This window comes from Rutilus rutilus, assembly GCF_951802725.1.
Source record: "Rutilus rutilus genome assembly, chromosome: 1".
Classification (NCBI taxonomy): Eukaryota; Metazoa; Chordata; class Actinopteri; order Cypriniformes; family Leuciscidae; genus Rutilus; species Rutilus rutilus.
The window spans coordinates 52,719,644-52,736,164 of NC_140209.1; the positions used below are offsets into that span (position 1 = coordinate 52,719,644).

General features: G+C 35.1%; 1 protein-coding gene across 1 annotated transcript; it reads right to left on the reverse strand.

Moving 5' to 3' along the window:
* Nucleotides 1-228: 228 nt before the first annotated feature.
* foxd7 (forkhead box D7) lies at nucleotides 229-2,213 on the reverse strand. The gene has a single exon (XM_084425856.1). It carries the CDS (start codon nucleotides 1,403-1,405, stop codon nucleotides 494-496), a length of 912 nt encoding a protein of 303 aa, XP_084281982.1. The 5' UTR covers nucleotides 1,406-2,213; the 3' UTR covers nucleotides 229-493.
* Nucleotides 2,214-16,521: the final 14,308 nt, after the last annotated feature.

Genomic DNA, 16,521 nt, shown 5'->3' on the forward strand with positions numbered 1-16,521 from the left:
GATTTCTTACCTGATCTTACCTTTTTGGGGGGCAGCTTATTTAATTGTTTGACCCTGCGTGAGACACGCCTGCAAAATAGTGAAAAATGGCCCTGCAGGATTTACAATTTATTTTAATCAGGAGAAAAAAAAGACACATATGACGTTTTCTGGTTGTAGCTTATAAAGAAAAGAAACATCGTCCATGCCAAATTTAATAAATAAAGAATCACGACGTTTATTGTGCGTTTAAAAATGTCAGTTTTATTTCCGTCAAAACGCGAAAGGGAAATTCGTCATTTAAATAGGCTAGTTGAATCATTCGATATTTAATCATTCCAACATAATAACATGCATCAATAATCATTTTCAGCATGTAGCAGAAATACATTCACTGAATGGTTTCCTGACAGAAAATAAACTCAAAAGTTCGTTAAAATGTTCGCAAACATAAATGAAGTTATTCCTGAGAAAAAAAATAGGCCTATAGTTTCGTGTCCAAATATGCGCTGAATTAGTCATTGACACTAGCCAGGTGTCTGTGTTTAGTGGACAAATCCACGTGGCTGTGCACATTTTGTAACTTCTGGTACTCGTACTGAAAATTGAGGACCCGAGGGAAGCCCACTGGATTAAACAGTGCTGAAGACGGGGGCAATGCGCAGGCGAGGCCAGGGGAGACAGGCTCGATGGCCACTGTTTGGGACTGCGGGAAAGACTTGGCTGCGACAGAGTTCCTCGAGAAAAGCGTGGATAGAGCCGGTAAAATGCCGCCAACAGGTGGAACCCCGATGGGTTGATGGAAGCCAAACGGGTAGATATCCAGACCCGGTACTAAGTGCGTGCAGGACGCGCTGAGCCCGTACGCGCCGTAGCTGAGGTTCGGGAAAGCGCTCGGCTGCAGCGCTTGATCTCTGAACACCCCAAATTTGAAGTGCTGCCGTTTAAATCGCTTCCTCCTCCTCAGGAAACTTCCGTTCTCAAACATATCCGATGAATTTGGATCCAGAGTCCAGTAATTCCCTTTCCCGGGATTACCCGGCTCGCGTGGCATTTTCACGAAGCAGTCGTTTAGGGAGAGATTGTGTCGGATGGAGTTCTGCCAGGCTGGGAACTTCTCTCGGTAGTACACGAACCGGTGGCTGATGAAGTCGCATATCTCGCTGAGGGTGAGACGCTTCTTTGGGCTCTGGAGGATGGCCATGGTGATCAAAGCGATGTAGGAATAGGGCGGTTTCACCGAAGGGCTTTTGCTCGAACTCGTGGGACATATGGAAGAGGGGACGTGGTCCTTATCTCCCTTGTTATGCACCTGGTCGGATGCAGAAAGAGAGGAGGTCGAAAGATGTTCGTCTCCAGACTCCTTGCCACCTTCTCCAACCACGTCGACAAAGAGGTCATCCATTAAATCAGTGTCCAGGGTCATAATCCACAAGCTGGAGACGCGAGACTGGTTCTAAACAAACAGATGCCACGCGCGAGTCTTAAACACACTCTCTCTCTCTCTCTCTCTCACTCGGAAAGGTCTGTTCCTGGTTCCTCAGATCACTCTGGAAGATGGATTATAAAAAGACGAGCACGCTAACAACTCAAGATTGAATCCGGCCACACAGGAATCTTCAATATTCGAGCGCAGGAGGTCTGGAGAGCTGCGCACACATGCAATGTCCATCGTCCACTCCAACGCAACTGGATTCCTGCAGCTGTTCGGGAATCAGATGACGATGATGTCATGACGAAGTTCTCAGGAAGAAGCTCCACTCCAATGAAAACAAAGCAACTCTACCAGGTTCTGCCCGCAGAAAGAACCATGATTGATATCATGTCACTGAAGGGCATTATGATGCTTAACCTCGGTATAAAAAAGACAGACTCCCCATGCCCCTTTGATGCTCGACATCAGGTATCTTTTTTTTGTCATTAACAGAGACTATAGCCTTTAGGAATTACAAGAAATAAATGACCACAATTCACCAACACAAAAAGAGTATAGTCTAGCCTGGTTATTTATCTCAGTCTTCACATAGCTTTTACGTAAATCGAATGAGTTTAATGAAAAATGCCGAATAGGACACTAGAAATACAACGTTGCATAATAGTTATACATGGTCATTTTGTATCCCTGACATCATAGGCTATACTAACGTGTATTTTTTTAGCCAAGCAGTTGACTTTATAAAATTCATATGCCCAATGTGGTATAAGGTATTACATTTGTAAGTAGCTACAATCAACTTGGATGTTTAAGTCATTTCAACTTAAATTGCATTAAATTGACTTAAAACAATTGAGTTGAATCTTTTAAAACTTACATTTTTTGTAAATTGCTCAACTTATTTTGATGAGTTAAAGCAATGTAAACATATGTTGTTATAATTTATTGATCATATTTTTTTTACAGTGTAACTGGTAGTTTAATTATTGTAATGTATTAATGTATTTAGGCTAATCATTCAATTTTAATGTCTGGATTTAACAACATCAACAATAATAGGCTAATAGCTAATAATTGAAACTAGGCTACTTTAAAAAGAAAGTGACTAATGGAGAGCATACAAAAGATAAATAAACAGATAAATGTCGTCCAGCTTTGAAGCAACGAGGCTAAAATAAGAAACAGATTTATAATAGGCCAGTTATCATTATGTTCGCACATATGTTTGCTCTTTACAAATAATATCTCGCATTTCCCATTGCGCTTAAAGTAGTTTTCTTTAATGACATAGTGAAAATTTGGTAGGCCTATATCATATAAAACTGTCGGGTCGTTCAGATGAAAGAGAAACATTTTCTCGCTCGCATTTGGCTGCTGAAGGCCGTTTGTTCAATGATGAAGCTCTTTGTTGAGGATTTCTACATTTCCTGCCCATATAATCTTATTGATACCGGAGCCCACCGAGCGTAGAGATGAGGTGGGTGGGCATGATTTCACAAATCTATCACGCATGTCTTCGGATTGGAAACAGGCCCAGCGAGAGAGTGAGAGATGAATGAAGGATGGTTTTGGAAGCGAAAACGGGATAATACAAACCCGACGGCGCAGTTCCACAGATAACTGTTTTAATGTGGTAGCCTATTCATGGGAGGTGATGTGGTGTTCCTGTAGGCTACAAATAAAGACGACAATAGCCTAGGTTACAAATGCTACGACTTATGCTATATGTTGGGATTGTAAAAGATATGTTCTAGAATATTAATATGATTAATATATATAGCCTATATATTTTTTTAGTTTTAGTTTTCTAAGTTAGTCTATGTTTTCTAAAGTCAGAGACAAAAGTCATATACACGAATGTGTGTTTACTCTAATTAACCTAATTATAATAATTTTGTCCCCCAAAATTATACAATTTCATAATATATATATTTTTAAATCTGTTGGGTAAAAACAACAAAACTAAATTCCAGAACATGTAGGCTACGTGGCCTATAAGTTGTCACCACGTTATAAATTTACAGCCTAAGATAAAACATGATTTAATAAGCCTACCTGAAAGAAAATGACTTTTAAAAACACACCATAAATAAATGTTCATTGGAGTAGAAAGTGTGACAGCTAGCATTGATCCCACTTTAAAAACAGATAGGCCTATTTAGGCTAATTCGTTAAATTCACACAGCCTCAGTCTTTCACGGTATCGGGGTGGCGGGAACCATATTTTATTTATCGCTAAATGAAAACGAGTCTTGAAGGAAGCTTATTAAATATAAGGTGTCGACGGAAACATTGATCAGCTGACGTAAACATTGTAAATACATCTTTACAAAAATAAAACCTGCTGAAAAAGCTTGCATTCGTGATAAAACATCAAACAACAAAAAAGTATGGCGTCTTCCCCGAATAAGGTCAATAGGCCTAACGTTAACGTTACCTGTTTGTTTATAGCCTACTTTCTGTTTGGCAGATTCGTTTAACGTTTTTTCTAGCCTAATAATTTTACTAGCCTAAATTTGATTAGCCAGAAATGACGGCCCGTGTTCTTTTATAGGCTACTTGTGTTAAAAACAACTTAGGCCTACTAACCGTAGGCCATGTTGCCCAGTCTTGCCCTCAAAGATATGGCTGTTTGCAGATGGTATGAATAATGACTGGACTACTCGTGCTGACCTCACCTCAGAGCACGATCACTGCTCGTCTGTGAAGGAAAAACTCCACACAGACTAAACACACAGCGCCACCTTGTGACAAAATTCAGGCGTTCTGCTGCTGTGGAAGATGATTTTTATTTAATTTGAGTTATTTCATTTATAAACGAAGGTTATTCTTCTCAAATCAGCGTCAATAAACAGCACGTTCCCTCTGTGACAACCTACCTCAAATTTGTTCAAAGAAATGGATCTGAATAGAGACAAAAAGAGTCTTATTTCTTAAAGGGATAGTTCACCCAAAAGTAATAATTCTGTCATCAATTACTCACACTCAAGTTGTTCCAAACCTTTATGAGTTTCTTTCTTCTGCTGGACACAAAAGAGGATATTTTGAAGAATGTCAAACAGTTGACTTCCATTAGTATTTATTTATTTATTTATTTATTTATTTATTTATTTATTTCATACGATGGAAGTCAATGGGGTCCATCAACTGTTTGTTTACCCACATTCCTCAAAATACCCTCTTTTTTATTCAGCAGAAGAATGATATTCATACAGGTTTGGAACAACTTGAGGGCGAGTCAATTATGACAGAATTGTCATTTTTGGGTGAACTATCCCTTTAATAAAAAGCAAGAAGAAATGTTCATATATGCCACATTACAGGCAGCCGCTGCTTACTTGTTTGTCATTCATGTCACATCATGTCTCATTCTGGGCTATACTGACAGCAGAAAAACCTGTCCAGCTTTTTCATTCTGCTTATTCACCTTTTTAAAGACAAGGAAATGGGTGTAACATCATATAATGTGACCAAATAATAACAAATAATGTAAACAAGCCCTTTTTGTATGCACCATTATGTCTTGGGTTTTTTCTATGGAGTAGCCTACTTTAAAATGTTTGGGACATAACTAAAGTATAATGAATGTGAATTATGAATATCCATTAATGCAGCTCCAGCTAAAATACCAATACTGAAATAAAGATGTAACGCATGCTATTTATTTCTTTGGTTTTCCTAAACCACAATTTTAAGATGTGCATTCAAATCTAGTGATGTGGATATCTGATGTCTGCTAATGTCACTTGTATGCCCTCCTTCTCTCCATGTTCATTTCATTTTCTGGATCATTGTCATAAAAAGATTGTCACTCTTTTATTTATTTATGCTGGTATTTCCTTGAGAACATTTCTGACTAGTTGATAATGTATTGCCTTTCATGTTGTTCAATAAAATGACCAGTAGGTGTCACCAAAACACCACCGTTGAAACTACTGGCCGACGTCATCTTCTAAAGTCTTTACTTTTAATTTTTTTAATTTTGTATTTGGGGTACTTAAAAATGTTTAGGACATAACTGAATATTTATACAAGTATAATTGATGTAAAAAAATATATATATTATGAATATCCAATAATGCCGCTCCAGCTAAAACACTTTGTAGCTACCCAACTGAAACAAAGACTTTTTTTTTATAAACTCCTGTTTTATTTTAATACACATTTCATCGTTATATGATTTTTTAAAATGTTTTATAATATAGGAACAGATAAAATAAACATAGATCAAACTGTGACAACAGCCATCCAATGCCTGTAGTGCTTGTAGCTAAAGCTAATTTGCAACACTTGTCCCTAGAAGGGCTTTTTATAAATTACAGTTACAACTTATGTTAAGACAAAATGAGCAAAGCTTAAAATTTACTTAAGATCTGACAATGATGTTATCTTATTTGCTTTCCATCTAAAATCAATTCAATTTCAAGGCTCTGTTGTAAAGACATTCGATCTGATTAATTAGCCTACAGACTGATTTGTCTGCGACCAAATAACTAATCCAGGACATGTGTGATAATATCATCGAGTTTAAAAACAAAATGGCATGATCATATGTTAAACAGTAGGCTATCTTATTATTTGAAGTCAAATGAATAATTGAATTAGGCTATTTTGAAGCTAGAAAATGAACCCAGTCAGTCATTAGCTGCAACATGGTAGGCATGTGTTAATTTTACGATGTATTTTACTTCCATTTTTTGGCACACTGCTTTATATGCTCCCATGAAACTTATAATAAAACACACACATACGCAGGGAACTATTTAATATATAAGAAGGTCTTCGTCAGGTTCTTCCGACATCCACCAGCAGAGGCGAGCTGGGCTATTCTTGTTAGCCAAACCTTGACCTCGGTCTTAAATAGTTTTAGAGCAACAGTTTCCATGTCATCTATCCAAAAAAAACTGACTAGCATTTGTAAATTCTGCTCCTGGAGGATCTTGCACTGCTCATTCACACTCACATGACTTATTAATCTGACCCACCCAATTCAAAGAGCGTGTTAGATGAGGAAGACATCAAAAATGTGCAATGCTAGCGTAGCAGCATTGAGAAACAGGTGCTTTCATCTTTGAAAAGGTGACACATCTCCCACAGCTGTGCTTTTCACACTCACATTCAAGTGGGACAGGTGACAGTTTCAGATGGATTTTTAACCCCACCTCTTGTTAAACTCTTTGCACACTTCTTGATTTGCTGCTTCAGGCTTTCCTCATTTACCTGACACATGTAAACAGCCCACACACTTTCACACTCACCTTCCTTTAGGCTGCTCACTGTTGCTCCCTGTAAAGCGCTCCTGGGAAGAAGAGAGTGTTTAATCAGACATCAGTCACTATGACGTGTGGACATGCATTATTCTACACACACAGGTACACACACACACACACACACGCACACACACACACACTCACACAGGCGCACCTATCTTTGTGGGGACTCTCCATAGACGTAATGGTTTTTATACAGTACAAACTGTATATTCTGTCCCCTTACACTAACCCTACCCCTTACCCTACCCATCACAGAAAACTTTCTGCATTTTTACATTTTCAAAAAAATATCATTTAGTATGTTTATTAACCCATTTCCCTCATGGGGACCGCTGGCTGGTCCCCACAATGGAGGTGATCTCAGGTTTTACTATCCATGTGGGGCCATTTGGTTTCCACAATGTAATATAAACAAAAACACACACACACACACACACACACACACACACACACACACACACACACACACACACACACACACACACACACACACACACACACACACACACACACACACACACACACACACACACACACACACACACACACACACACATTATATAGTAACTATAATAACTGAAGAGACACACCTTGAAGAGGATTGTATTTAACATAAAAACTAAGCACTTAATGGTATAATGGTATACTGGTAGAAAATAGGGCCTGGAAAATAACTGGTAAAAGTCATTTACAGGTTTTTTTTTTTTTTTTTTTTTTTAACAAAGCAGTGGTTGTGATAATCACTTCAGGGGGACAAATACATTTTTTTTTAGTAACTTAATACTAAATATTTTATATAGTTTAGTTCTTGCAATAAAACATCAATATATATACAGTACATTTATATATGCATGTATAATAAATTAGATCAGGTACATTTATTCACTTTTAAATAGCATGCTAATTACTAACATATTGTATGTAACGATCTAATGGACAATCTAAACTGACCATCAATTTTATATGACATAAATTCAAGAAAATTCCTGAATGCAGCCAACACTACAATAATTACGTAAACACGTACTTCATTTTTGTAATGGGGTAAAATGGAGTAAAATGTGGTATGATGTCATTGTGAAAAGACAAGGGACTGTTGAGTAATGAGATACAATGGTGTATTTCGGTGACAATGTGTAATTGTGATCCTGGTTCCAGAGGAAGGTCCAGGGCAATGATTATAGGATAGTGTTACCTCTGTCGATGGACAGAGCGATGCATGCATGAAATAGATGGATGGATGGATGGATGGATGGATGAATGGATAGTTTTCTGTGAAACTAAAGGCTCAAGGGGTTGACCTTTCAATGCATCAATAAAAATGTCCAAAACATTTGAATACTGGATTGTATAATATTGTAATATATAATATAATATCGCAAACTCTTCGTGAATGTCTTGCCTTCGGAGAAGTCATACTTCTACTAGAAATGCAAATCTAGCTTTGCTCTATCTTTAATCTAGATCCAGTGGAGTCCTATCATTCCAGTAAACAATCACTGGCATCAAGGCCTGAGCTGCCGTCTCTTTCATGTGGAGTCTGAGTTCATAAAAATAAAACCCTGATCCATATAATCCTTCAGAACGTCGTTGGTGGAGCAGAATTCAAACATCAGGGCTGCGAGAGAAAACGTGATAACAGCAGTTGTGGGTAACTTTGATCAGACACGCACTCAGATGCTGATGAACCACAAAGATACGACAATGAACCAGATTTTATTGCACAATAAACCCTATCAGTGCGATCAGGATCGGAATACAAGAGAATCTGGCTGTGCATCGATGGAAATGAAATATTGTTTTCAGGAGAAAGAGACCATAGTGAAAACACTGCATAAATTTACACTGAATCCGAGGAACTTGAGCCATGCCTGCTTTAATGAGGAAAGACTGAAATCTCTCCTAACAATAACATATGAACAATGGTATCATACATTTCAAACTTTTTGGGTCAAATCAGGCAAATTTTTTTAAAAAATCTGTCATGCTGGTCCAGCTAAATAGACAATGGCACTATAAAAAAATATCATTTGTTCTTTTATCTAAAACGTGAGCTTCGTTATTATATATATATATATTTTTTTTCATAACATTATTAAATTATATTTATATATGTATATATATATATTTAATCAAAACTTAATTTATACAAAAACTATTATATATATGAAGAGTTCAGATGCAAAAGCCTCTAAGTGCCATCTGAAATTTTCTTCTAGAATGATCATTTTTATCAAGCTTGTATATTTAATTTCAGTAATTTCACTTAAATTACATTTAATAGGTCATTTTCACTGCCATTTAGGTGAAATTACTGAAATTAAATATACAAGCTTGATAAAAATGATCATTCTAGAAGAAAATTTCAGACGGCACTTAGAGGCTTTTGCATTTGAACTCTTCATATATATACTATACGCTTTAAACTGATATATATATATATATATATATATTTAGTATATACATTAATGATAACATTATTATACCATATAAATAATTTTTCATTTATATAGTATACATTATATAATAATGTTTAATATAATATAATGTTATATTATGTAATGATTAGCATCATTATAAAACAATATTTGACTGTAGAATGCAGCGATTGACCAATCAAAACTAAGTATTCCAGAGAGCCACAATAACGTATTTATGTAAGCAAATATAAAAATAAAATAAAAACTTACAGTGTCCCACATGCATTTACAAACTTACATTTTCTTATGGAACAATCATTGTCATTGTGAGTGTGGCCTGTGTAACACTTGACAAGGACAAGTGTCAGCTGCTATCAGTGTGTGCCGAAGGTCACGACCCCCAGGGCAGGGTGGATGTGCAGAGGTCAGTATCCGATACCGGAGTCTGGTTGATTCTCTCCTTAGGCTCAGCATAGTTTCCACATGGCCAAAAACAACTGCTCCTGACCCCCGTTCACCTGTGCTTCCATAACGTTTCCCACAACTGTTATCCTGCGAGAAGATCCACTCAGCAGTCCATCGCTTTAAATCACTTGTGCATCACTCAATCTGTGCAGTCAGGGGAATCACAAATTAGAAAGCAATCAGTCTGATTCAGGGAAGGCAGATAGGCGTCAAACTCTTGAAATGACCTTCACGCATTAAAGTGTCTTGAGGCCTTCGGGCACTTCTGCAGTGTGAGAAAATGAATCGGTTTGGCTTCTGTGTGATTAATTAAAGTTTACTTTGCAGCTTTTCTTTATGAGTCAGAAGAGTTGTTCTCATGCTGCCTGGGAACCAAGCAGAAAAAGCTTGAAAAAGCAACCACCTTTATTGACCTTTACATTTACTTTTGGCTAAGGCAAGCATTACTATTACTATTGCTCATAGTTCAGGTTGGTGATTTGAAAAAAAACTCCTAACCGTGAGTATTAAACTTTGCCATGCAACTCACCGCCGCCACTTGTGCCACAGGCATGATTCATACCTCAAATTTTTTGATTTATGATGTTTACCGGCATTCGGCTTTAATGAGGAAAGACTGAAATCTCAAAAGCAGTTTTTTTTTCTTCTAGATTATGGGTTCATTTCAACAATTAAATTTTATACAATGGTCTCATAAATATTGCTTTTTTAGCTCAAATGTACATTATGTCTCATTGGCCCAGCTAATGCATTCTAGAGAGAGAAAAATAGACCAAAAAGTAAATTTGCTCTTGCAACTAAAATGTGAACTTCCTTATTATGGAAATATATTTTTTAAATATAATATAATATAATATAATATAATATAATATAATATAATATAATATAATATAATATAATATAATATAATATAATATAATATAATATAATATAATATAATATAATATAAATATCTTAATAAATAATAAAGTGAAAAAAGTTAACTTTTTTGTTTTTTATAATGTAATATAATATAATATAATATAATATAATATAATATCTTAATAAATAATATAAAGTGAAAAAAAGTTCACTTTTTTGTTTTTTATAATATAATATAATATAATATAATATAATATAATATAAATATCTTAATAAATAATATAAAGTGAAAAAAAGTTCACTTTTTAGTTTTTTATAATATAATATAATATAATATAATATAATATATTATAATATAATATAATATAATATAATATAATATAATATAATATAATATAATATGATATAATATAAATATCTTAATAAATAATAAAGTGAAAAAAGTTAACTTTTTTGTTTTTTATAATATAATGTAATGTAATATAATATAATATAATATAATATAATATAATATAATATAATATAATATAATATAATATAATATAATATCTTAATAAATAATATAAAGTGAAAAAAGTTCACTTTTTTGTTTTTTATAATATAATATAATATAATATAATATAATATAATATAATATAATATAATATAATATAATATAATATAATATAATATAATATAATATAATATATTATAATATAACATAATATAATATAATATAATATAATATAATATAATATAATATAATATAATATAATATAATATAATATAATATAATATAATATTGATTAACTGCACAATAAGAACGGGAACATTTATTACGTAAGTAAATGGAGTCAATCTTGATTGTGTCTTGAATGCCAAAACAAAATGTTGTATGCAACCACTTTCATAATGTAATGTATTTCCAGCTGAAACAGGATTTAAAAAAAAATAGAAAATAATAGGTCAGGACCTTTAGGTGAGGTTTTATTATTCAGCTGCAGGTTAACATTGTCCAATAGCTTGCGTGGCCTAGATGATGTCAGCCACAACAGAAAGGTGGAACGAGTTGTTGAATTTGCTTAACGATTAGAAAGGCAAGCAGGTTTTTCTTTAGAATAATGTGCACTGATGAATCAATCACATTTAGACAGTTATTACGAGTGAATGGATTCAATGTTTATGTAAAAAGCACGCTGGCCACAGTTCTTACAGCCTGCTGTGCACCTTAAAATATCAAGCTTCTTCACAAAGCAGAACTTACTTTTAATACAGTTGTCATTTGAACCACAAAAGGCAACACATGACAGATTTGACTTATCTAATCTTTACCCAGAACCGTGGGACAGGTCAGAACAAGCAAAGCTCCCAACCAAGGCTTTGTTTAATCAACTTGCCCAGCAACTCTCTATCTATTCATGGGAATTCACACAAAACCTCCTGGCAGCAGCTCATGGTTATGCTAATTAAAAACAGGTTTGAAATGACACAGCTGATATCTGCATGTGGGAAAGTGGTTACACGCTTCACCCATGTAAGTGAGTTGAAATGAATCAGTCGTGTAGCTGTCCTCCTACGGCCACTACTATTCATTTTCGGTGCATCTGGCCTCTCAAAAACACCTCACTGGCAAAAACAGATGCAGTGGACCGGCACGTCTCATTGTAGTGCTTCTCTTGAGTCATGCCTTCCAGCGAAGGAGAAATCGTGGAGAGACGTGTTTTACAGTTGCATTTTCACCAGCCTGTAATTTCATGACGGCTCTGACAAGTTAACAACATGGTGAACTCCAGAAAGCAAAAAAATCATGTCATATAAATCAAGGTTTATTGTACACATGGAAAAATGTTTTGTTAGATAACCTTCTAATAGGTACTTCATGTAAAGCCCTATTATATACGTTTTAATTATTCCTAAATTCCTTTTTTTTTTTCTAAATTCCATTTTGACATTCATTTTTTCCCCCCATTTTAATTTTCCTGGACTCCAATTTTATGGTTAAATTAAATGTTAGTAATTAAAAAGCATGTCTAATTAACTGAAATGATCAAATAATAATAATAATAATTTATTAAGCTGACAAAAAAACAAAAAAAAAAACATTTTTAGGGCCCTATGAAATACATTACATTTTTTTCCCAAATTCTGTGTTTTCCATTTTCATTTTCTAGATTCCATTTTAATGGATTATTAAAAAAATAAAAAAGCATGTAAAAACTCCGTTGTTTTTACAAAATAAAACTGGAAGCAGTGGTTGCCAGAATATTTCTGTAAAAAATACAGTACAAATGTAAAAATATATTTACAGAACAACCGGTAAATTTGACAATTTAAAACTTTAAATTAAAAAATAAATATACACATTTTAATCCGGTAAATTCAACAGCCTTTTCTGCTGAATTAGCAAGGCCAAAATGCCACTAAAATCTATAATGTTCTTTTTACATATACTGACATCTACCATAATAACAGAAGGAAAAGAGACAACCACATGATGAATCAAAGTTCATCACAACTTTTCCACAAGCTGAGGTAAATATATAGAATCTGCACACAGTGTCATGCATACAAACACAAAACACCATCATGTAACACATGAGACTGAAACATTCATTAAACAACTGAAGATGGACCATAAAACCCTGTTGTACATAACTGATAAGAAAAAAACTATTAAGAAACAATTATTACATTTAAAAACCATCAAATGTGAAGTGTCACAGGGAATTCTGGGAATGTCAGTTAACGGGTTTTCACTGTAAATTATAAGATGATTTGTTCTTTTTACTTCCAAAAATGGTACACTTAATAGTATCTTACTGTAAAATTACAAGTTTAATGTAAACACGTTTAATGTTACAAATGTAAAGTTTCCAATTAACAGGTTTATCCTGTCGCATTTTTAGGCTTTTACAATTAAAATTACATTTTTTACAGTGAACAAACATTTATTTTTTTATTTTTTTAGACATCTGAAGCGGCATGCTTCTGCTTTGTCTGGTAGGTTAACTAGTTTTTTTTTGTTTTTGTCAAAGATATAACTGACTGAATAAAACCTCACAGCATTAAGAAGAGTTTTTTAAGGGTCAAATGAGGCAAAATTGGCTCCTTGAGGTGCAAACTGCATACATTCACTTTACAGCATTTAAACATTTCCCTGGAAGAGCCTGAGGATTGTGGGTAGAGCTGTCAGATATGAGGGAGTTCTTTATAGGTAAATAATGAAGAGTGAACATGCCAAAACACTTCACTCCCAAGCATTCCCAATAATTTCAAAGTCATTCCTGACAATGGCGTCTTAAGCTTATCCATTTGGATTGATCTGGCAGCGAAGTAGAAAAAGAAAGTTTGTTTAGAAGTTTTGAGATGGGCTTAAACTGTCCACAGCAGCTTTGCAATGTGCCAAATGGCAGATTTATGAGGGCAGGATTTACCGCACAGTGTCTTCATTGTGTTTTGAGCATGTGTTGAGGTATTCTGGGTAGCTTGGGTTAGAGGAGAATTTCATCATGTTCACCCTAGAAGAACAAATGAAACCCATAACTTTCACACACTTGTTGAAAAGCATGCAAATGGAAACAACTCTTGCTAAAGCTATTGATCATATGGTTGGTTAGTAATTGGAACAAACCTCTAACCTTAAGTAGCTATTAAAGGGGTCCCATTATGCTCTTTCACAAAATCTTTATTTTCATGCTTGATTGTTCAAAAACCCCATTATTTTTCACATATTTTACATATTATAGCTCCTCTCTTCCCAGTCTGGTTGAACACATTGGTTTCGATGAAGCCCCTCCTTACGTAATATGAGATTGTGCTGTGATTGGTTAGCTGTCCCAGTGTGTTGTGATTGGCAGCGTGTAGCGTGTGTTCGGGAAATGTCACGCCCCTTCATAACCGCAAGCTCTACTAACTACTAACTATTAACGATGGCGTTAATTTCTAACCATTTCGAGCCCTATTCAGACCCTGACAATGTTAATGAACACGATGATTGTGCTGAATGGATTTCAAGCACGGACTTTGCAAGCACATATTTCACAGGATGTTTCATAGTGGTATGTTTTTTTGTAATTTTCTTATACGATGTTATCTACCATTTAATCATTATTGTTGGAAAACTATGGTAACAGTAATTGATCACAACATCATGGATAATTTCCTAAGAGGCGGTGAACAGTCTTACAAAACCAAGAGCTTACAAAAGCTAAAGTAAACACTATATTAATACTTTAGCAGGCTAGCGGAGCAGCTACATTTACAGCATAGCTAACATAGCAACTACATACAGACAAATCCGGCGAAACACGGAAGTAAAGCAGCGCCGCCATTACTGCGTGCCTTGCTGCTAAGGAAGTAGCGTTGGTCCCGTAGGCGGCTGTAGCAGATGTAGCTGTACGAAATGTTATTTTTATTATCTTTAATTTTGTACAGTCGCCCTGCTGTATGGCTACAACACTTCCCTCGGCCGGCCATGCAGTCACACACTACTTCGAGAACTTTGCAGTTTTCTCTCTATATTGTTACTGACACATTATGGTACGAGTTCACTGCCTGTGAAAACCGCACGACACCTTTTAATGTGAGCTCATCTGCGAAGGTATGCAAGTATCTGGCCAATCCATCCGGAGCTCATGTAATTCTGACCTTTAATCAATGCCCTGTACTTTAGGTTCTGAAGCTCGCAAGCTAGATGATTAATAAAATAATGTTGAATACCTGTAAGCTGACAACTCTCACGCTTTCACCGTGAGACACACGCAATTGACACTTTTCACACGCTCTCACGCCACACATCCATTTTCTCACGCACATAAAAATCGAGAAGCAAAGAGGACACGGAGACCGACAGACTAGACAGAGCAGGTTAGTTATGATATTAAAAAAAGCTCAGCTCTCAGATTCTGTCAATTTTATTATGAAATTCAAACAATAAATATTTTGGTGTTTGTAAATGTGACGTGACAGATCCCAATGGCACGTGAACCGATCATAACTTAATAGTAAATAAACACGAATGAACAATGTTAAAAGAAACAGTAGCATAACCTACCGAAATGTATATTCATCATACATAATATCGATCAATCAGTGTTTTTTTTAACCGCGGAAAGGGTCAACAAAACAGCTGGAGAACAATTATGTCACATAACATTTACCTCAGGAAAGAAAAAAATAGTATTTTGCTAAATATGTGTACTATATTACACATTTATTATATGTTTTCTTATATCATTAAATAAAGTTGTTATTATAATAATAAAAAACGCATTATATTTAATTTGAGTTATTTTTAACCTTAAATAATACTGCCAGCTGAAGGCTCTCTGTATGTTTAACTTACAGCATTAGGTGAGAATTTTTTTTCTTGAGATCTTGTGTACCTAATATTTACCCAAATTAGTCAATATTAAAACAAATCACAAGAATTGAACTGAATTGAAATCCTGAAATTGTTTCAAGCAATAATAAAAAAAAAACGTACCAGAAATTGTACCATATAATATAAACATTGCAACATGTTGTCACTAAATCTAATAAAATTCAGTTTAGTAACTAAAATGTTTTGACAATCACAATATTTAAGCCCCAGGATCCGCTCTCATTGAAATGTCATTAGAGGACACCGGCAAGTGTCACACCCTCACACTTCGCAGGCACGCAGTAATGGCGGCAGGCAAGATGGCGGCGCCCATAGAGTTCGCAGCGGATTTGTGTATAGCTTATAATTGGAACTGTTAAAAGAAAACACTATTCAAATAATAAGACAAACTGTCCGGAGTCCCGACAAAATGGGAATGGCTCCATCTTTCAGAAGAAGCTTTTGTGCGTATAGCCTGCATTGCACTCTCTTCTGGAAGCTGTTGTCCGTAAAATGTGCAGCGAACAGAAACATTTTGAGGTTATAATGTTCAGGAACAGTATTAAAAATAAATTTTAACCTCTCTAAGTTCATCAGCCTTGGACAAACTTTGTTCGGGGTGTAAAAAACAGTGACAACAACCCTTCCTCTTCTCTAAAGCAGCCCAACATGGCCTCACCCCCTTTGTTGCGTGTTCTCGCATGTAAATTTGTAAATTTTAGGGTTTAAAATATCTCCCTTTGCATT